The following is a 22,858-nucleotide window of genomic DNA, read 5'->3' on the forward strand; positions in this document are numbered from 1 at the left end:
AGTAACAAACGATGTGAACAAAACCGGATGTATACATTTTGTAGGCATGCGTATTACCGTATTGTGTCCTTTTCACTTCCCGCTGACGTCATTTTTCCATATACTTACATAAAGAAAAGCGTTATTTAAGCGTTTATTCCTTATAGCTTGTATCTGATTGCTCTGAACACGAGTGCATAAATATTTTCCTTTGAATTCTTTCAAATTACAAGCTTCAATTCAGTGTTACAATTTTTGTATGTGGCGTCCGCCGATCTGTTAAACTTCATCGCGAAGCTCGCGAGTTTAGGACGTAAACATGCAAATGCAAGAAACAGAAGGAGCGGATGGTACGTAAATATTTATTTAGTGTATTCGTTCGAAATATTTGACTTCTCATTCTTACTTCATTTTTACTTGAATTTTATAGAAATAAAATATGTATTGGACAGTCAGTTTGAACTTTTGCAATTCTTAACCTCAATCCTATGTTGTTCAAAGTTTCTTGAAGTTACATTGGGCGTTTTTTAGGATCACCCTGGAACAATTCCAGTGGTTGTGACGAGGAACGTCGACCGACGCAAAAGGAGGGTAAAAAATCCAATATACTACCGCTATGGGGTAATGAAAGAACTATGAACTTAAATCCACTAATTCTGACAAACATACAGTCCTCGCATTATTTCAAAGTAAATCTGTATGAATTGAAGACATACCATGAGGTTATTGATGAAATTTATTACAAAGTGTCCCATCTGGAACCATGGGAGAAAGGAAGCAGAAAAACAGCGGGTCAAACGGGCATGTGTGGAGGCGTGAGTATGTTTTTCAATAGACTAATAATTTATAATTATTTGTTTGTTCATTGATCTCAAAAAAGAAAACGAGCGATCATAGAATCGCCATTGTGCACATGGAGAAATTCCAAATTTATAGCAATTTAAAGGACCTGGATAAAGTACGAGGTGAAATCGTTTCGAATAAATTGTGTAAAGTGAAAAATATTGGTCTCGGGCGCTGAGCAGTTGGGATGGGATCAAGTTTTGTTTCATGGGTTTCGATTACTGCTTAAAAGCAATAATGATTATCAGACCATGGATCTTTATGCAAAATAAAAATTGTCTGCTTCGATTGCAAGAAATAGAAACTAAATTGAATGTTATTTCTTCCCGACATCTTCAGTTTTTTTAAAGTTCTTAACAATTTTGAATTTCGTGTGCTTAGTTTTGCTATAAACGCATAAAGATTCGCAGTCTTGTTTAACACTGCGCTTACTTATTACAGAGTAGCATGCTCTTGGTCAATATAGTTAATTATAATATGAACACGATTAATTGACACAGGAGATGTAAATTTAACGGTTGGTGCAGGTTCGCGGTGTTGGTGCCGGTGGAATTGTTTCGACGGCTTATTGTCTGCTATATAAACTATTCACCTTGAGGTTAACAAGGAAACAATTAAATGGTCTTATCAATCATCCTGATTCACCGTATATAAGAGCACTAGGATTTATGTACATCAGGTAAGAGGAATATTGTAATTCCTGCGAGTTAATATAATGAAATACTAAATTGTGTTACTGATATTCGTAGATATACACAACCACCAGCTGACTTATTTAGTTGGTATAGCGATTACCTAGAGGACGAAGAAGAGTTGGATGTAAAAGCTGGAGGTGGTCAAGTAATGAAAATGGGTGATATTCTGAAACAATTTCTTACCAAGTTAGAATGGTTTTCAACGCTATTTCCAAGGATACCAGTGCCTATACAAAAAGAACTTGAGCATCGATTAGCAGAAAGGTTTCCGCAACAATCTATGAATGCTAGGAACGCAAAGCCACCTATCACATTAAATAGTCACGGAAAATATAGTAATAGTAGTAATAGGAAAGATAATGGTAACCTTACGTCACGAAATCAACCTCGACATATCCCTGACAGCGAAGCTCAATGGGGTGAGGCAGAGAGAACAAGCCACTGGCGAGCCAGGTGCGTCTACGTGGTATGAATACAATCACGTTACTAATTTATATAAGATTAATAATAATAATAATAATAATAATTAAAATTGTTAAGGAAACGCGGTGAAGATTAAGGGATGTACCCATGCCAGGAAAATAGACTTGATCTCAGTGTATCTTTTCAGTTTTATTTGATATATGTGTATGTTATGATTTATTTTTTGATATATTTATCCGCTAATATCACAAAAATTTCGCGTAATAAGTATCTTTATACACTTAGTTCATTTGATTCATGTCATACTCACTCGGAAGCCCTTCTAGCGTTCGTCATTTAAAAAATCTGCCTTCAGCTAAGACTATTTGCGTAATTGCGTGAGTATGATGCAAATCGAATGAGTAGAGTATGCGATACTTTCACATTGCTAAAGTTCTTTCATTTTTGTACGTTAATGAGAACTACAGAGTGTCCCAAAACTCCTGCAGATCCCGGAAATGACCTCAGGAACCTCCCGTTTCCGGGTTCTGCAGGAGTTTTGGGACACCCTGTATATAACCAGAACTGTGTACTGTTCTCTAAATATTGAATTACGGCAAACCGTACGCTACGTGTGACAACGAGGTATATTTAAGATAAATAATTTCTTGGTCTGACTTTTCATACGCTGCGTTTTTCGTCTATATAGGCTAATATTCTCGAAAGATTGTTTGTACTTCAGCGATACTTCCCTTTGAACAATTTCTTTTCTAGGTCGGACGAGGATCGTAAGGATAAATACAGGGAACGTGAACGTGAACGGGAACGTACTAGAGAAAGAGAAAGAGAACGAGCCCGAGAAAGGGACAGGGAGAGGGATAGGCATTTCAGACGATCGTCTAGTCGCGACAGAAGTCGAAGACAGAGAGAATATAGGAGTCGCAGTAGGGACAGGTCTCACAGAGACCGGAGTAGAGACCGGTACCGCGATAAAGATCGTCATCGAGATAGGTAATGGCAATTTATTTGTTGTGTTTTTCATTTGATCCTGTTACAGAACTTTTTAATTATAGGAGAGGCTCGCCGTACGATTATGCTGCAGAGCTTGCACGGGAAAAAGAGAGACAACGAAGAGAATGAAAATGTATGTTAACGTGTATATATCGATATAAATGTTTGTACGAGTGTAACTATGGAGATGAAAACAATTTAGAGCCGAGCCATCTGAACACCACCGTTTTAAGAGAAAACTTACTCCATTTGGAGTAGTAGCCTAAATTTAATTCGATTATATTCACCTTGTAGTTTACATGTTTTTATAAAATAAATTCCTGATTATAATTACTGTCTTGTTCCCTTACTTTATACACGTGATGAGAATTCCTTGCGTACGAATTATAATACTGCAATTATTTACAGTCGTATTATGTTGATGCTACCACACATTGTCTAGCAATAAATAGAAATTATTCTGTCTTTCATAAAACTGTTTCGGAACGTAGTTTATTATTATTTATGAGAAAAATGCGTGCACGACTTGGGCTGCAGTGAAAATCCCCCAAAAACATTTTTCAATCATTTTTATCCGTGGCTCCGATTCAACACTGCCGCGCGTGAGTACATATTTTGTATTGAAGTTAAAAATGGCGACGGATACTTGCTGTTCGATTACCGCTGGCCGCGATTAGGTAGCAGTGACATTGAAACATGGGAAAAATATATATTACCAGGTGACAGTATCAGCAAGGCCAATTTTTCAAAGGTAATAACATGAAAAATGTTCAATATTTCTCTACTTTAATTTAAGATTCGGGTACAGTTTCATTTTGACCATGCTAATTTCCTACAGAGTTCCGTCTTGTTTCGTGTAGATCTAAAGTTTCAATGAGGATCGTACTAGTAACGGACATGAAAAATATTTATGCTTTCATCCTTTAGGAACTGTTTATTAGGAAACATTCATATGAAATGAAAATCACGTAGGTTTGGTCCTGCGAACTGCGAAGTTACAGTTTACAGTTCCTCCGTATCGAAAAATGACACAGCAGAGTAATTACGCGCCATCTATGTGTCCTTTATTCGATCGAAACTCTGGAAATTTTGTTCACAGATGATTGGCCGACGCTGCGCTCTTGTTGCTTTGGGCGGCCTTTTGATTCTCGTTCTGAGCGTCAACGTATACTTCATTCGAATGATTGTGGAGAGCTCGTCACAGAAGACTTCTTCCAAAGGCATGCCTGTCTCTCAAATGAAATCCGAACAGGAACAGCTGATCTCAAATGTAGAACAGAATTTGGAAGCTCCGCAAAAGTCGGTTGCGAGAGACATGGCGAGAAAGATTAAGGGGGAGATTCAAATGCTACCCTCGAAATATTTTAAGCAAAACACTAGCTACGCGATAGTCCTAGAACGACTATTAGCCGAATTAAAAATAACGCCTAATGTTCGTGAAAATATATGGAATATTCCTAATAATAATGTTAGTATTTTATCAATGTATTATATAAATTTGCTAATTTATTGCGAAGTAACCACTTTTTTCGTTTAAAAATTCTCATATAGGAGGTAAAACTTTTCAGTTCAGTCGGGAGAGAAAAATATAGATTGAAAATGTATAAGGGATGTAACAATTCTTTGCGTTTATATCTTTGTAATATTTTCGAGAAAGTTAATTTTGGAAATCTATATAGGTACAAGCGTGTTTCAGGTATATATTTCTTGCGTTTACATTTCTTTTTATCAATACTAATAATATCGCATTGAATGAATGATGGTATTTCAATTATAGTTATGTTAATATTTATCTCAACACAAATGTGGAGACAGAGATAGGGAGATCCGAGTACACAATCATTTCTATTGTTTCTTTGCAACAGTCTTTCACCAAATCAAATTTGCAAAGCAACATACGGTCGTTGGGTAGATTATTTTTATAAATTTGCTAAGGATTAGATTGTTACAGAGCGATATAGAAATTATAATCATTATTTAAAAAGAAACAGTAATTAAACATTGTTATTGTTGAAAAAAGCATTCGAAAATGCAACGCAAGAATTAGGAATTGTATATAAAGTTTTTATATTATTAACATAAGGATAAAAGGATCGTATAAAACAAAGGGAATTTTTGTGAAAACGCTCGGAACTCTCTGTATATCCCACCGTAAAAGTCAATCTATTAATTTCATAGTTGTAGTACATAGGACGTAGGCTTCTAACTTGAGCATTAGAATTGATAATCTCTAACAATCAGCAAAAATGCATACAACATTGAATTTGAACTTTTAGTGGCCGGATGCTCACCAGTTAATCCCACCGGTTGCACCCGAACTAGGAACAATTTTGGATACTTTGCGTAAATCGAAAGTTATGAGAGCAGATAATGCGCCGCTCGGGACGCAACTGAAATTGATGTTAACTCTGGAACACGGAGTGAAGGCGATGTTCAAGCCCCAATGGTATTCCAGGGATACGGTTATTCAAGGGTCTGTGTATTACGGAAAAGATCGACACAATGCTGAAGTCGTCGCATTCCATTTATCTTCCTTACTGGCCTTGAGAAGGGTACCCATTACTGTTGCAAGAAAACGTACGTGTCTCTACTGTTCGTAAAGAAAATATGTTTGCATGTGGTCTTACTGAAAAACGGAGGCTTGTCAAATATTTGATAAATAATATTTCCATAGTAAACCTCAGAAATGAAATTCGACCACGCGCGACTCCCGAACTCTACACAACCATGTATCAAGATGGCAATGATACTTGTCTTTATGGAGTTTGCCATTATTGTTCTCCTGCCGACCCAGTGTGTGGAACAGGAGATGTTTTAGAGGGTGCTTTGATTTCGTGGTTGCCGAGGTATTTAAGGCTTGTGAAGCACCGTCATCCCTGGCAAAGGACGTACAAAAAGAATAAATTCGCTATGTGGGAAACGGATGGCGATTATTGCGAAAAAGTATGTACACTTGAATGTACCAATGTTGCATATATAAATATAAATTTTGAATATTATTTGATTCTGAACATGTGAACCAAGTTCTATTAGAATGGACAACTCCTTTGTAAGATAAAATTTTGTCCGTCAGGTGAAACTGTCTAAAGCATATTCCCCGCAATCATCTAGTAGACTCTTGGATTTAGTAGATACCGCGATCTTTGATTTTTTAATGGACAATGGCGATCGTCATCACTACGAATTAGCGCAAAATAATTTCCACAATCCGGCCGTTTTATTGATCGATAACGGGAAGAGCCTTGGGAATCCTGATGTTGATCACTTTGATATTTTAGCGCCGTTGTATCAGTGTTGCATGTACGTATTCGAAAAGATTATTGTAATCTTTCGCACGTTGGTATTGTCGCTGTAATTCTTTTGTGTTTTTTAGGATTCATAAAACTACTTGGGACCGTTTAAAGTTGTTCAGTGGTGGTTCTTTGAGCGTGGCCCTTAGGAGACTCGTCGCACACGAGTCGGCGATGGCTGATGTTGAACATCTTATTACAGATGCCCATTTAAGTGCCATGGATAGAAGATTACTTACTGTATACGCAGTTGTTGAATATTGTTTGAAAAGTAAAGCATATGCTTCTAATGTAATATTAGACCATCGGTAGCCTACATTTTATAGAAGTTTCGCGTATATATAAACAATTTTAATAACTCGATAGGGATCGATATGCATATTGTGTATTTTATACAAACGTAACGACAATTGGTACTCGACGGTAGTACAATTTCAAGGAATGGTGTCAATTTGAGATTTATTGAAATTTTCAATGATTGTTTTTAGGGTGAATAAAGAATACAATAATATATGTTATGTATCTCAAATAAATGGCTTTGTATACGCAGTATTTTTTCAAATTCTATTACAAGTGCACAGTCTTTTTGTGTTAACAAAAATTGAAATTTATATAAGTATAGAAAATAGATAATTAGTATATAAATATTCTTCATCTTTTAATTGTTAATTGAATTTATTTGGGATACGTGATATGTGACCGGGCGGTGGGGTCAGCCCCTTAAAATAATCCTCTTGGTTTGGTGGCACAGTCACCTTCTCCCCCTGTTGTCTTTTAGTGGGCGTGAGTGGGCGGCAGTGATGCCAGATGCGGGGAGTCACGGTGAAATGATGTACCCCCTCTCTGATGACGGGGAATGAGTGGGACGAATGGGAGACACGTTGCACGTGCGCGATGGGGACCGTGGAGTGTGCGCCTGCGCACGGTGCTGGAATGGAATAGTGGAAGGGGTATGTAGGGGAGTACGGGAGCTCCGTTTAGAGCTCATTATGGCATCACTGGTGGGCGGCGAGTATTGCCATAAAATGTGCGCCGCGCAGTGTCGCCAGATCGAGGAAATCGAGGGGAATACAGTTTACCCCCTCTCTGATGACCAGACCAGTCTACTTACGGTCTTAGTGGGGGACGTTGGAGTGTGCGCATGGCGCTGGAATGGGATAGTGGAAGGGGAAAGGAGGAGAGGAAATGAAGTCACTTTCTACTTCATCTGGCGACACTGCTTAGCGCGCTCGCCAAGCTCGGGCGGCACGTGCGCAATACGCAATGATGCGAGACTCTCCCCGCCTCAATTAATTTCGGTTGATTTCGATTGCCGTGATAGTAATTATTGACAAATTTATTATTTCGGGATGTTCAATGTTTATAACAACTCGATCCTTTTGCTAACGATGTTGACAAGCACTCCCTTGCCCACGTCATTCGAAGTACAGAATAACTTTATTAAACCATGAACATTCGTACGCATTAATTTATTGAACACACAATACTCTGATGAATGTATTATGTCTGAATTTCTTTTGTGTGTCAATGATGCTGTCGAGCACCTCCTTCGCTATATCTTACAATTATAGACGAGATTCCTATATCTAGTCTAGTCTGTATGACTGTATGATATCGTTTCCGAAAGAATCGAGTTCAAAAATATTATGGTTTCTTGCATTTTAATATTACATACATACCTGTTTCCTTAATCTATTTTCATCGCCAAGGAATATCTCATTTCATGTTTCACCGTCTATTTAAAATAGTACTCTACTTGCAATTATAGAACAACGATTAGTTTACATACTTTTTCAAATATTCTCTCTTCAAAAAGATCCTCTCGTGGCGATTGCATGAAGTTCAGTCCGAGTCTCTGCCGGTCACGGCCCTCTGTCGTCAATCTCTAAAATTGTCATCGCTGATTCACCGACGAGATAACTGTATCTCGTCGGTGGCTGATTCCACCATTCCACGAGAGACAGGTTGCGAACAGTAGAGGTCGCTCTATGTATCGCGTGAACTTGGACTGCAGTCGCCATAGGGGGGCACCACCGGAAGAGTCGGGGTTCCGAAAATTCCGACTGCACAGTTGTTCTTGAAAGAATGCAATACGCGGACGTATCGTGCTCGTACGTACGAGGTCGAGCCAGCTCTGTCGTTCTGTAAGCGAATCCGCCTGTGCCGATAGATGTAAAACGCGAACGATTCAGAATCTCGGCGTTAGTGACCGATAACGTGCCTCGTCGCGAGCCAACGAAACCAGTACACAACGAGAGGATATACGTGACAGCGACACGACAGTGGCATCGAATATAAGGCCGTGGCTTCTTGCACGACTAGATATATACCTGACGGCGAAGTATGTATTACGCGAAGAAAGTCGACAAGAAAAGTGCGTCTACGTGAGTGAATAGAGTGTCCCCAACCCTGATCTCAGCGCCCTTTCGAAGTCGTTGACAGTAGCCACCCGTGATTGAACGATCTTCGCCGATGACGTGCCGTGAACCGGCCCACGATAATACAACAAAGGTGTTGCATGTTGCCTGCTAACCGCAGAACAGAGCCTCTCTGCTGTGGGATATCAGCCGTCGAGGTGGGCCGCACCAACGAGACTGTGGACGTCCCTAGATTGGCGGTAAATATAACACATTTACGTATCTAACCGTGTGTGTCCTCTCGCTCCCTATCTTGCGTCCCTATCGCATGATCCATGCAACTATCCGACCTGTGCACTGTGCACGTTTTCGAGAGGCGATCTACACCTTGACAGATATATCAATAGTATGTATGTATGTACAATTTACTCGCTCCTTCTTTTCTCGTTCTCCAACTGCGACCACCCGTGACTCTGACCTGTTCGCTCGTTCGTTCGCCCTCTCACCGGTGGCACGTATTAATATTGATCTGAGGGCCGAGTTAAGCCCGGGAGGACTCGATATCGCCTGCGCTCTTTTCTGGCCACGAAAATTCGGTAACTTGGCTCCGCCCAACCACCAATTTCCCTATCCCGGCGACGCGACGCGACGGGTGCGTGAACACCGTTTTTCCTCGCACAGTTTCTTCTATTTACAAGGTGTGTGTGTGTGTGTGTGTGTGTGTGTGTGTGTGTGCGCGCGCGCGCGCGCGTGTGTATTTAGGCCCGGGTTCTTGCGAAATTGATTCGTTGCTCTGCACAAGTCCGCGGACACTCGACCCGGAGTTGATTTACGGGCGTGCAATAAACGTCAAGCCGTGTCGAGTGGGATCCTCCCAGGCTCGGACACTCGAGAGGATCGGTCTTTCTGAAATCTCTGCGAAGGTTAATCCGCCGGATGACGATCGGGCCGGTGCGGTGTGTCTTTCGGAAATGAACACTGCTGCGAATGCGATAGCGCTGTGTTTTTTTTGCTGGTACATACACCGTGCATCGCTTATTTTCTTGAGGAACGATAACGGACGCGATAAGGGCACGGCATTTGCGCTCGCCCGACGTACACTTTGTCACCCGTCGCGAGATCAAAGATCCTCTTGTGAACGCGTGCTTGACGATGATCACACGGAGCGGCCGCGAGTTTCGTCGTCTTGGAAACCGAGACGGTTTTTCGTTTGCCGCTTGAAAACCGAGGCACCGCGCGTTTCGCGTCGAATTACATAAGTCAATTAGTCTATTTTCAGATGGCAAAATTCTTAAACGCGCAGGTTATAGCCGGTCCGTCCGTCCGGTGGCTCGGCCCGATTACTTTAACACGCCTCTGCGCGAATTGAATCCGTGAATTTCTAGGTTACACTCGTGGATCAGCTTTTTTAGCCCTTCGTTGGGCTACCGTGTTCACCGCGGATCCGCCATTTGTATTCCTTTTTTTACGATGGTTTCAGCTGGACTTGAATCAATTTTACCACGTTTTTATTAGCTCGCTTTCTTGTTTCACTTCTATGTATGTATTAGATTGCGTTATAAAATACATACATTCGTATTTTTTAATAAGTAGACACGAACATTTTACATGTAGAGAGACAAGGTATGCTGAACTTTCCAAACAATTGGAAGAAGGTCAAAGAACAAAATGGTGCATACCTGCATGTACAAAAAAAGTTATTGATTGGGTATGTTTGGTACAAAATATAGCAACATTCCTGTCGCGAAATGCGAACGAACTTTTCGGCAACATTTAACTGCGGCACATTTCAAATGAAAAAGTATTGGAAGTACATAGTACTATGTAATGTAGTAATTGAAATATATAATTTCACTCTTCAGTAACTTGAATTCGTACTACATACATATGTACTTTCAATTCATTACTGGGCTTATCGCTACAGAGAGGAACCTTTATACAAGGTGACACAAAGATGTTGTACCACACCTTCCAAGGAAGTACAACATTTTTGGGACATCCTGTCTAAAAGGAAAAAGAATCGTTTGGAACGGGCTAACTAAGAAGCCTATGAAGTACATAGAATAACGTGTGTGATGCAACGTTGAGTAAGACATAATTTACCCGTTGTTTATGTACACATTTAGTTATTCAGCACGAAATGCAGCAAAGTTATCTGGTGTAACGTGCTCAGTCATTGTTCAGCGCTTTCATGCGCAATGGAAAAACGAAATTACGGTACTTCGATTGTGTTTACGTGAACAGTTAACGCGGAGGAATCATGCTTTCAGGAATTAGTCGCACAGATTGCTAGCGTTCGAATAAATAATTCCACGACTACAAAGGTAGTTCCTTCGACAAAATTGTACATACTTTAATTTTGCGAAACGTTAGACGTATAATGGAAATCCATGAATTTGCTTTGATTGAAAAGGACGAATGATAAGAACTGTAAAGAAGTACGCCGATAAGCGTCGGTAATAGTTTGAGAATCTTTTATGCAAAATAAAAATTGTCTGCGCCAATTACGAGAAGCAGAATTCAAACACGAACGTATCCCTTTTGTTAATCATTTTTACGAGTTGAAATGAACATGATAATATGTACTCGTCTTATAAATGCATCCAGCCCGTGGTCTAATAATCTTTTTAGAACGACCTTGAAACTTGACACGACATAAGCTTTAAAGAGATATTAGCAGTCAGTGGATCTTTATGCAAAATAAAAGTTGTCCGCACCAATTACGATATGCAGGGTTCAGATAAAAATGTATTGGTTCTCTTAATCATTTGAACAAGTTCAAGATAACATGACAACACTCTTCTTCCTTTCGATGGTTTGATCAGGGGAAAAAGTTACCCCCCTCTCTGCCAGTACCCGACACGTGCACGACAGAGACGGAACGCGTCATGTGTCCGGGTCCGCGTAGAAAGGGAAGGTAGAGTGGGGCTACGAGTCTTGATCTGGCGACACTGAAATTGAACACGCGTCGTTCAATTAATTGCACGATTTCAAAGAGTCCTCCGGGGGTGGAAAAAAATTGGGAACCGCTGCAACACGTTTAGGAAGCGTTCATTTCGTTTCCCTCGTACCGTAACTCTTCTATGTATTTATGTAATTCTCCGCGGATTCCGCAATTTTAATTAAAGTGTGCACTTTCATTCCGAATACATATCACGAACGATACGGAGCGTTGCGTGCCGAACGAATTCAACGATATTCCACGGTCTACACCCCGCGAACTCCATTTTCGTGTTTCCACGAAAGATACGCGATCTTACGGATTTCACAAAGACTGCACGATCATATTGAATTCCGCAATTCGCATGAGTCACGAGCGACGGTGATGCAGACTGTGGACGAACTTTTAACACTTCGCCTACCGGAAGCCTGTTAATCGGCTTTTTAATCACGGAGCTGTATATTATAAAAGAAACTCGATTCTCTTTAAAGAGGGTAGACCACCTTGACTATCGAAAAACGTTCTCACAAATTTTGAGTCCGGCAAAGTTAAGTTTACCCGAGTCTTGATCTAAGTAAGCCGGAACCGAGATCGTGTCAATCTTCTTGAACCAGAAGATTATCTATTGGGTTGGCAAATTCGTTGGCGGTTCGTTCGGATTTTGTGGTTTATTCCACTCTAAAAAACCGAACGAACTTATTTGCCAACCCAATGTAATGCAGCGTAGAACTTTTAAGAAATTCAATCGTTTATAGAAACGGGAGCAGTTTGAATCGAGAAGAAGGTCGATCCTCTTAAATACCTGTAATAATTTCAGATGTACACAGTTATATTATATTATTAATTCTAAATATATTTTTGAATTGTGAATGAAATGACAGTCGTTTTCAAACAATTTATTGAAAGATTCTCGACTGGCGGTCTTTGGTTTCAAAGAGACTACATATAAGCAAATTGCGGGCAAGTAAAGTGTTAAGTAACCGATAATTGATGGATCAAGGTGCGTATCGATCGGACGCGTCGAGTACCTTTTGACCTGTTTCGAACCGGTGCGCACGGCCAGGATGACCCATATTCGGAATTTGGGTTAAGAGTTGCTCACGGAAAATGGATGTCGCAGGCTTTCGATACGGACTCGTATCTGCTCGATTATCGCTCCTCGAGTGCGTTGGCAAACAGGCGACAGAATGGGATAGAATCGAATACCGATGAAATATGTACAGTGAAAAGATTATATTATATGTACGAATATCGTTTTTAGAGGTACAATCTTTTAATCTTTAGGCCGTAGGATACATATCGACTTGATTTCTATAGACTATAGACCATGCAACCATAGTCGACGATACCTTTGTCCATTTTGGACCACCTCGCGTCCATATTCTGAAGTAAACTTCGGAACACGTTGATCCATTTATCGAAGGTAATGCTATCTCCTAAAGTCCTAAAGTGTCCAATGAAAATTGGTAATCTTATCGCTGAATGGATTAATTGCATGTATGCAATATTACATTTATTTCATTACTCTATTCTGTTTATTATTACTACACTATTCTATCTATTTCATAATCTAATTCGAGTGTTACAAACTGTTTCAATTAATTTATATTTTTCATGAAATTCTGAAAATCTCATTATATATTCTGAACAGCATCTATTTATATTTTATTAAGCCAAACAATTTGAATCATTTTGAAGTTCCTCCGCAGTAATTGTGCTATAATGAACGCATTAGCATATACATATGTACTATGTATATACGATACATCTTGGAAGATATGTTCGTTTAAATATTCAATTAACAGCTATAATAAAAAGCGTGGTAAAAGAGAAGAGCGTGCTTGTTTTCGCTCCTTTTTTATCTCGGATCTTGTGTCCATATAACGACCGCGAAAATAAGCGATGTCTGGGATTTAAATGCCGCGTAGCATGTAACCCAGTTCATTTCACGCGCCACACCTCTGACCGAGTAATTACTAAATAATACCCAAAAGTGTTTAATTCCTTCCTTTCTCGTGATTCCTTAATTACCCACCGTAAAGGACAATAAAGATAACATTTCGAGCAAAGCACGCCAGAACTGAAGCAGCTAATTACTTTTTATTATTCATTAGATGCACAGATTGTAAGATTATATTTCGGTTATCCCGTTACACGGATGTTCATATCGCTTTTAATTTTTCAACGAACATACTTTATACTAATTCCACGTTCTCTTTGTCACTGTCTCGAGAGAATAACATTGACTGTACATATCATCTTCAAAAGTTCTGTTGTTTTTAGATGCATTCATGAGGAATTATTTAACGATTTTATTTGTTCCGAGGGGTGGGGATAAAATTTGGATAGTTACGGTAGAAGCCATTGCGACAGCTACAGAGAGAACACTGTTTTTCGTAAATACATACATATATGTATCTGGAAAACTAAAGCAACATATTTCAACAACATACAGTGGCTCACGAAAGTATTCGAACGCCCTTTAAAACAGAATAACTTTTTTATAATTGTAACAAACGACCTGATTTTTTATAATCAATTAGAAGCACTGGTTTATGAAATGACATGCAAAAAATATTTTCCAAAAAATTATAATTTACAAAGTTACATGCAAAAATAAAAACGTCATTTTTAAAACTTTTTTATTAGGACCCTTAAAGAAAATTTAAAATATATGTTTTGTAGATCTATGTTAGTAATTAAAAATGTTATTAAAAATGTTGAAGATCGTAGTTTTACACGATTTTACACTTTCGTGAGCCACTGTATGTACCATTATTTGCCACGTTTTCAAGCGTGTCTTATCTGCACACGGTTCAATAGCTGGCAATGTAGACATCAGTGCCCGAGGTGATAACGACTCCGTGAGAATGACTGACAACAACCCCTTTTAATATTTACATTACCGTCCAAGAATATTTGATCGCCAGACACACTGCAATCTTTATACATACATATTTATAGCTCAGAAACGTAATAAAATACAAAGTACAACAAGATTAAATTCAACTTGATCGCTTAAGGCTGTTTTCCTCGAATTTCTTCCGCAAATCTGAAAATTTCTAGAAACATCTGCATTCTGGCAAGTCATATTGATTATAGATAAGACTGAGAGATCTATCAGTTTATCAATTTTTCTAAATTCTTTTAACTTCGTTCCTACTTCAGATTTCGTCTACAGATTGTCAAATCAAGCTGTGAGGCTGAATGTCCCCCGCGAGGGGAAATCTTTGTATTTGTTTGCCCATTCCTATGTTTTGGTCAGCCGCGCAGCTAGATTTGATAAGCTGTACTTATATGCCTCATAAATGAATCAAATTCGCAATCTCTAGTCATTATCTGTTTTCCTATTACCTAGCCATTATGGAAAATATAATCGTACAACACATATATATATCAATTTTCTTTTATTTCTGAAAGATATGAATAACAAAGAAGTAATAACTGTAGCTGTGCACGCTTTTAAGTTTATAGTCACTAACGTCATGATTTTATTTAAATTTATATCAAATTTTTCTATCCATTCCGACACTAATTTGATAACAGAAGAAATTTTCAACTAATTGCTTAAAATTTTGGGGAAAAATATTATTAATCATTTAACACTGGATTCGGTATTTTATGCGGAACAAAGAAAAAAATTATTTTCTCCTTTTAAAAAGTTTATATATATATATATATATATATATATATATATATATATATATATATAGTTATACAGTTTATTAATTTTAATGAAAGTACGCGATAACTTTCTCGGTGTCTTCGATTAAATTGTTGGAAAGCGGAAAAAGTTGGTGTGTCACACAGTGAGAAAATCAGAGGCGCGTTTTCCTTTTATCATTCGTTGGCATTTGCAACGACGAAAGAGACACGGAAAAACGGCCGGGTTCCAAAGTCTAAACGATCGCCTTATGTACAAGAGAACGTAGAAGATACGATAGCCTGGCTTGGAAAAACGATTCGCACGATCGCACGACCGACCCTCCGCATCAGTTGGGTCGGTGTCGTTAAATCACGATGATTACGGCATTGGGCTTTATTACTCGGAAGTAGGCAGTTCTCGTTTCAGGGACTTTCGTGTACATATAGGTAGAACGAGACGGGACGAAACTCTAATCTCTTGTGGTTCTAGGGCTGGACACACCGTGTGCGGCTCTCGTCCGTTGGATTCTTTTTAACTCGTTAATCAGCTCTCAACATTCCACGAGACCGTGTATCAAACAGTTTAATCCTTCGCGTCCGCTTCTATCTTTTACGACTCTCGGCCTACGTAATTAAACTTTTCTCTCTCTCTCTCTCTCTCTCTCTCTCTCTCTCCTTCTCAACTCGTAACAGTTGTAATCATTCTATTCCGTTTCTTTTTACCCGTTAAAAGGTTTAATTCGATCCTGTCAATTTTCAATTGTTTTCACGATATGTAATGGCTCAATCCGCTGGAATTAGGGTTGTAGAAAAAATGAGATAATAATAAATTGTTACGCTTTGTATAGTTTATCAAATGTTTAAGAGTGTCTCATATGGCGACATCTATCGAGGAATTTCTATAATCTAAATAATTACTTCAGAAACAAATAGTTTGGAAGATTTTGCAGAATCGAGAAGACTCCTTGATTATTGAAAGTATTATGTATGTACTTGTTGTATCGCAAGTGTGCCATTTTTCGATGTTTGTCGAACGAGATTTATAAAACGAACAACCGAACCTGCTATTTTTAAAAATATTTGTATAGGCGATGCTTTCGGATGTACGTCTAATTAAACATTGGGTCAGGCCACCAGAAATGGATTTATCGCGCTGCACAGTTTTGATAAACTCGTACGCTTTTAGGGTTCTGACTCTCCGCTTAATAGTGACTGACGTGTCATATAGCTCCAGATGCGACTTCCTTATCTGAGCGGCTCTCTACATAATACTATGTATGTATTACGCGCTGTTAGGACACAACAATAACGTTATGTTTACTAAAACGTAACGTAACAGTGCTAGTTTGCAACGTGTAGTGCCGCGAAGCAGAAATTTTGTTGTTCGAAAATTTTCTCAGTGCTTGTCCAAAAACGATTAAATTTTTTCGTGTAGGGTAAACTGTACTATTGCTGGCACTGCAGTAGTTGTTGGCATTTTTTATTTAAACGGGAAATGTTCAGAATTCCTAGTATAAAAAATCATTTTTTTACTGCCTCTTATTTATAGCTCAAAGTAACGTCGTAAGTTTCCATAAAAGAGTTCCACATATGACTCTGTTAGCAAATGTGCCAATGACTGTACATACATACTACATATTTGTCTTACGATTGTTATTCACTGAATATATTCTATGATAAAAGATTTATGACTCGTAAAACTGTTTGATTTTGCTGAAAAATCTCTATTAGCTTGTAATAATAGAAAGTTAAGCTCGTTTAAACATTTTCATAAAAGATAAAAAGCTTTTCACTACGATTGTGTCCTAATTAAATTGAAAGCTTAGAAATGGTGTACTGTAATCAATAGACTATGCATTTTTATACAAAATTAGAATGTTCCGAGTTTATGATATTACATTTATCTCTTTTACGTCTTTATAGTTTTATGTCTGTTCATTTTTGTGATAAACGCATAAACTCTGGAGTATAGTAATCGATACAGAATGTCCGAAAAATGTTGTACTTTCTTGAAAGGGGTACTTCCATGAATAAAATTTTAGTAAATATGATTTTCTGCAAATGTCGGATATGTAGTCGGATTCAAATCAAACACGTTAGCAAAAGAGGATTCGATTGCAACCTCTACATTCCATGTCGAAATAAACGCGGAATTATGCAAAGAAAGTTACAGAGAGCCAAGCGGAATCATTGATTTTTCTATAATTAAACATTGCAGTTTGATATTCCAGTACGATGAATCCTCGAAATAATCTCATACATTGTGAAACAAGTTGAACACACCGACTGTTTGCAAACAAGTTTGAATAAAACGCCGATCTATTTTTGTCCGTGTTATTCTTTCACGGTTAAGTATCCGGAGCCTCGGTCGTAACAGGTTACGAGCCTTGACGATTGATCATAAATCTGTTATGATACGATTTATACGCGATAGCGAGCAATCTGATGATGGATGACCACTGACAAAAGACAATCCTATCGCACGCTTTTAATCATATCGCACAAATCTTATATTTAAAACGCTAATCTATGTACAAGTGACAAATCAGACGGGATCTGTGTGCAACACCGAAATGTCATAGTGCACGTAAAAAGATTTCCGATAGAAATGAATGTAAGTGAATTAAATGAGCCTTAAAAGTATGTAACTGGTACATTTTCCCTTATCAAAATAACAAGATTGATTTTATTCAGACTTTGCGCGGTTCCTATCGTAATACGTGCTCTACTAAAGTTTCATTTGTGATGATATCATTTGTTATAATGTCAATAATTGTAAAATAAAAATCTGGAATCGGTCATTTTGTCCGGCGGTGGTAGGTTCAGCGTTAAATTTAATTAGCTGCTGAATCTGTCCTAAAATAATTAATGATTTTGTTTAACTGCGCAGTAGGAACGAAGAGCTATTGTCTGGTGGAGTTGCTAGTTGTGTGGTCGATGGTAACGATACAGTGAGGTAGTAAACTCGGTGGGTCCATGAATAGAGAGGTTCTACTAAGTAATTGACACGGCGCGGCGTCTATAGTACCGTACAATATCTCTTTCTAACAATAAGTTAGTATGTATTCTTCTATAGTAGAGTTATCGGATAAGATATGTGGAACTAACATCGTTTGTTATACTAGCAATTCCTACAATTGTTCGAGTTGCTCGAAACGATTCTAAGCCTCGAGAACACCTGCAGGGTTTGTGAACGGTCTACATATATTTGATTATAGCCTCCCATAATTGCTCCGTCATCACACCATTACCGTCGAGAGTCAGAATTATTAATGACAGCCAGAGCTTCGATCCTTCTGTTACGAATATTTCATTCTCTCCTGTCATCGTGTTCCTACGCGTTCCATTTCTTGAAAGCGTAAAACCGTAAAAATGGTAAAGAGTCGATGTATGTATTTATCGAAGACGAAGAATTCGTCCAAGTGGTATGCATAGAGTGTAGTGAAGGTTGCAGAAGGTCAGAAATGAAAGAAATATTTCATGGCAGTGTACATCTACTTACATGCGTTCCTTGACGGGGCTGCACTAGATGCTCGGTATGATTTCCTAGAAACTAGAATAACGCGAGCGTGTTCGTCGATATCTTGAACATTAACAGAAGTCTCGAGTATAGTCCTGTCGAGAAACACTTGTGAGTACATATGTATATCGGTATGAAATATTTCTTTCATTACTGACCTTACATGATCTTGATGGTCATTATACATGCACAACAGCACTCTGATGAATTCTCCTCACGCGCGCGTTCGTGCGACGCGAAACTATAGCATTCCGTTAAAAAAAATTAAAGATCGTAAAACATCTTGATACTTGCAATTTAGAAGAAAAACACTGATGGAAACTTATTTTTTAATAATATCTCCCTAAATATTAGATCTGGAACATATGGAGGTCAACGCATTTGTACGTAGAATTCGATACTCTGTCGTTCCATCATGCAAAACGAAGGTCTTTCCGTTGAAAGAGATCAAGGTGACCTTGAAATCTCCGAAACACTTTTGTGCATATACATATAAAGTGTTTACATCACAATATTCCCCCCCCCCAAAGCATGCAACTTTCGTATACATACATATACAGTGAACCACGAAAGTATTTGAACGCACTTTAAAATAGTATAACTTTTTTATGATCGGACCAACGACCCGACTTTTTTTGAGCAATTAGAAGAATTGATTTACCAAATGACATGCAAAAAAGATTTTGAGAAAATTGCAATTCCTAAGAATTAGATGTCGAATTTATTTTGAATTGAATGAAGAAAGAGTTTGAATTTATTTTTGCATGCAACCTTGTAAATTGTAATTTTTGGAAAATATTTTTCGCAGATCATTTAGTAAACCAATGCTTCTAATTGCTTAGAAAATATCGGGTGTCGTTTGGTAGAATTATAAAAAAGTTATACTGTTTTAAAGTTCGTTGAATTGAAATACTTTCGTGGTTCACTGTATGTACATATATGTAATTTGTTCATATTATTACAAATACCGGAAATATTCGCGGTGGACAAAGCCCTGTATATCTACCACCATATTCGCAAACATTTTCCCAAAGAAGTTACGGTTGCACTCGCCGATTCGCTAACGCTATAGGCCTGTGCCCGATTGCGCAAGCGGCAGCAGGTGTCGAAATTTGCGCTTGTTCCGCACTTTCGCGCGTCTTAAAAGTCATATAAACGTTTTCACGAGCACGGCGCGGCGTGTTGTTTCGCGATCACACACGCGGCCCAGAGAGTTTTAAGTTTTACGTCCGTTCCGCGACGATTTCGTCATAATTCAAGCGAGCGTTGTCTTGCTCCCCTTCCATTTGTCCCTAAATATTTGCGATCGGAGAGGAAGCACGTGAACGGCGGGCTGCGTGCGTGACTGGCGATCCAGCGCGCAACTTTAATCGAAATCGGAATATCTTCCCGTGGCATCGGTGCAGCCACGGGGTGTTGACGTTGACGTTACATTACGTGTTATTACCTCGCGTTCTTCACGCAAGCGAACGACGTAAGCACGAGATCTAGAATGAATAAGTTTTCCCATTTCTTGCGTGTAAAAACACGACATTTTTTGTTGAGAACACTCATTTTATAAAAAAAACCAGGACAAGGAACAAGTTCAATTTGTAAACTAAAAAATTCCTTACGATAAGTACAGAGTATAGGTGTCATTAATGTTTGTTACTATGCATGTTTTTCTTTTGTATTTTAAACACTTGTGTGTCTGAAAGTCTTTTACACGTAACGTACGTTCTTAATGTTTGCAGTATTTTTTTGTTTTATTGAACGCATAACTCAGTTTTATTTATACACAGATTAAATGCTTGTAATGTCAGCAAAATATTTGTTATATTTATACTTGCTAATTTCGTAGCGTGGGGTCTCGAATGACCGACAGCTGACTCAATATTTAGTTTAAACGTAAATAAATACATCAAACATTTGTCATGCGTAGATCGAAAAAAATAACTACAATAAAACGTGACAATCAAGAATAACCAAGAATAATGGCAGTTAAGAATTCCTAATAAATAAACATTACATTTTTTTTTTGAAGTGCCTTCGATTACCACAAATGCAAAAAAGCAGAACGGAAGTAATTAATCGATGAACAGAAAAATATCTAGAAATTAGTTTTTATGCATTTCCGCTGCATTCGGATGAAATAGGAATTTGTTATATTTTTATTTGTATCATTGTTTGCGTCCTTATTCGGTACGGAAATGAATGCACTAGGTATTCAGAGGTATTCAGACTTTCAGACCATGAAGCTCTACTCGGTATAATTGCGTTATGGAATCGCTTAGATGCGCATTACACATTCTTTTATCGCGTGTTAATAAACACATGAGCCAATCGTTGGTAAAGTGCCAACGATCGGGTGGTTTACCTCATGGACTCGCTTTAGTATCGATTATGCTCGCGGACCGGATGCTCGTCCATTTGTAACAGGACCGTCGTGCAACTATAACACAAAGTTAACTTGACAAAATTTAGTTTCCAATCTGTATTCGCATAAACGTGATTGCTGCTCCTATGTGAATACATTTGTTCCATTAAACAGTCTCTTCGTTATTTATTAAAAGCGACATACAGTAGTAAATCCTCTATAAATTATAAACGCAAAAAGGCGTTTACTGTGAGCGCACTGTGATGAACCTTTCCTCTTTAGGATGAGCCTTCACCCAGCCCAAAATCTGCTCAAATAAGGTCAAACAACCGAAGCGCGCTAACCCATGTTTCGACATGGTTTCGACCCAAAATCTAGTAAGATTCTAGTCCCTTTCTAGTTACAATCCGAGGGTATGCTACCGTCTTAACAACTATTGTACGAAAAGTAAAAAAATTAATTGTGGAGAAATGATTAAACTCGGAGAATAATTTCAAGTTAGTGAAAAGTGTCTTTCGACACCTCTTGGTAGAAATATAGTGTTGACAGCCATCAAATCTTCCTCAAACTCTCGAGGGAAACAAAGTTACTGGCAAGTGGAATAGGCTATATGTATATGTACAGTGTCGCCAGTTCAAGTCTTGTGTCTCGTCTCTGTCGTGCATGTGTCCTGTACTGGCAGAGAGAGGGTAATTTTTCCCCTCCCCTCATCTGGCAACAGTGCGCTAAAATCCAAGAAGTAGATGCAACTTTTAAAAAATAAATTTTCTTTTTATACGGCAGAATGTTATCAAGGGGGCGAAGAAGTTGTAATCCTCATGGCAGTGTAAAAAAGGAATAAGAGAAGCGGTTAAGAAGACTGTAGTCAAACCGATAAGAATTATCCTGTACGTCGCGACGCGGCGCGTAGATTCTTGCCGTTTTCACGTGGGCGTTATATGGCCATCACGGTGAGAATCTCATCGAGGCGCGCTATGTCCGCGAATGTTTTCGCAGGGCGTCAGTTCAGTGAAGCACCTGTTCTAGAAAATAGTCTAAATTTATACAGTTGCACAGTGTCAACCGCTTCGCGAAAACAATCGAGTACCGCGAACGCGGCCTTGAAGCTTAGAAAGTTTACCGGTCATAGCTGCGCTAGGTATGAAAACTTAATTCCGTGAAAGTGTGATTGAACGGAACTGTACTACATAGTGCAAGTTTCTCTGAAATTGTATCAACATCAAAGCTTTCTCGGTATCTTAGCAAGTAAATATTTGGCGGAGCGCTGGCAACGGTTAGCACAGCGTTCTTTCACTTTCATTATCTTTCGATGCTTACCACCGTCAATTTAATGTAATTTCTTAATTCTATGTAATATGTCTCCGATGATATATTTTCGATCGCTTTAAATCGACGGAATATTAAATACATATATGTATGTATATTATATATTGTGTCGAGATTTATCTAAAAACGATTGGAAAAATAATTCTATTGATAGAACTGCAGGGATGGGGGGAGGATGACAGACAGTAGAATGATTCGAGGAAACTGGCGAAAAGTCTATTCATATCTGACCGAGGATCTTCCTTTTCGCTGGTTATTTAATATTGCTGCGATTATCGCTATTTTTGCGCACGCACACCCTACTCGTTCATTTATTTTCGTCGTTACCAAGCTAGAATGCACTTTGCAACGCAATGTCTGCCGTCGATCGTGTCTATATAAAGTCTCCAATAAAAAGAACATCGTGTGTGTAGGATTCGCTGGTAGGTTTCTGCGAATTAACATACAATTTCACTTATTCTCCGTTCCCACGGCCGAATAACGAGTTATCGCT

General features: G+C 38.6%; 3 protein-coding genes across 9 annotated transcripts in view; all 3 read left to right on the forward strand.

The window, feature by feature from the left end:
• LOC143210390 (pre-mRNA-splicing factor 38B) lies at nucleotides 1-3,109 on the forward strand. Of its 4 annotated transcripts, none has more exons than XM_076427214.1 (6): nucleotides 1-329; nucleotides 511-794; nucleotides 1,350-1,501; nucleotides 1,572-1,970; nucleotides 2,694-2,930; nucleotides 2,977-3,109. In XM_076427214.1, exons 1-6 carry the CDS (start codon nucleotides 299-301, stop codon nucleotides 2,984-2,986), a joined length of 1,113 nt encoding a protein of 370 aa, XP_076283329.1. In that variant the 5' UTR covers nucleotides 1-298; the 3' UTR covers nucleotides 2,987-3,109. The 4 variants fall into 4 exon arrangements, with proteins under 4 accessions (XP_076283329.1, XP_076283319.1, XP_076283340.1 ...); XM_076427204.1 differs by having other exon boundaries at nucleotides 2,993-3,109; XM_076427225.1 differs by lacking the exon at nucleotides 2,977-3,109 and having other exon boundaries at nucleotides 1,572-1,983; nucleotides 2,694-2,859.
• Nucleotides 3,110-3,530: 421 nt separating this feature from the next.
• On the forward strand, nucleotides 3,531-6,772 carry LOC143210381 (glycosaminoglycan xylosylkinase). The gene is made up of 6 exons (XM_076427194.1): nucleotides 3,531-3,681; nucleotides 4,030-4,398; nucleotides 5,207-5,507; nucleotides 5,605-5,873; nucleotides 6,004-6,230; nucleotides 6,304-6,772. Exons 2-6 carry the CDS (start codon nucleotides 4,030-4,032, stop codon nucleotides 6,530-6,532), a joined length of 1,395 nt encoding a protein of 464 aa, XP_076283309.1. The 5' UTR covers nucleotides 3,531-3,681; the 3' UTR covers nucleotides 6,533-6,772.
• A 1,476-nt stretch (nucleotides 6,773-8,248) lies between these two features.
• The window catches only part of Sky (GTPase-activating protein skywalker), a 43,971-nt gene continuing 29,361 nt past the window's right edge, over nucleotides 8,249-22,858 (forward strand). For 3 of the 4 annotated variants that reach the window (XM_076427144.1, XM_076427158.1, XM_076427151.1), the window contains exon 1: nucleotides 8,249-8,837. The gene's annotated coding sequence lies outside the window, so the exon portion shown is untranslated. The remainder of the gene's footprint in view (nucleotides 8,838-22,858) is intronic. The other variant, XM_076427167.1, reaches the window with a different exon arrangement.

The sequence above is a fragment of the Lasioglossum baleicum genome, chromosome 1 (genome assembly GCF_051020765.1).
Source record: "Lasioglossum baleicum chromosome 1, iyLasBale1, whole genome shotgun sequence".
Classification (NCBI taxonomy): Eukaryota; Metazoa; Arthropoda; class Insecta; order Hymenoptera; family Halictidae; genus Lasioglossum; species Lasioglossum baleicum.

Excerpts from the sequence above, each read along its gene's own strand:
- LOC143210381 (XM_076427194.1), top strand. The coding sequence starts at position 4,030 with ATGATTGGCCGACGCTGCGCTCTTGTTGCTTTGGGCGGCCTTTTGATT. Across the intron at positions 5,508-5,604 it reads CATTACTGTTGCAAGAAAAC|TAAACCTCAGAAATGAAATT; the intron begins GTACGTGTCTCT and ends ATATTTCCATAG. Across the intron at positions 6,231-6,303 it reads CCGTTGTATCAGTGTTGCAT|GATTCATAAAACTACTTGGG; the intron begins GTACGTATTCGA and ends TGTGTTTTTTAG.
- LOC143210390 (XM_076427204.1), top strand. The coding sequence starts at position 299 with ATGCAAATGCAAGAAACAGAAGGAGCGGATG. Across the intron at positions 330-510 it reads AGAAACAGAAGGAGCGGATG|GATCACCCTGGAACAATTCC; the intron begins GTACGTAAATAT and ends GGCGTTTTTTAG. Across the intron at positions 1,971-2,693 it reads ACAAGCCACTGGCGAGCCAG|GTCGGACGAGGATCGTAAGG; the intron begins GTGCGTCTACGT and ends TTTCTTTTCTAG.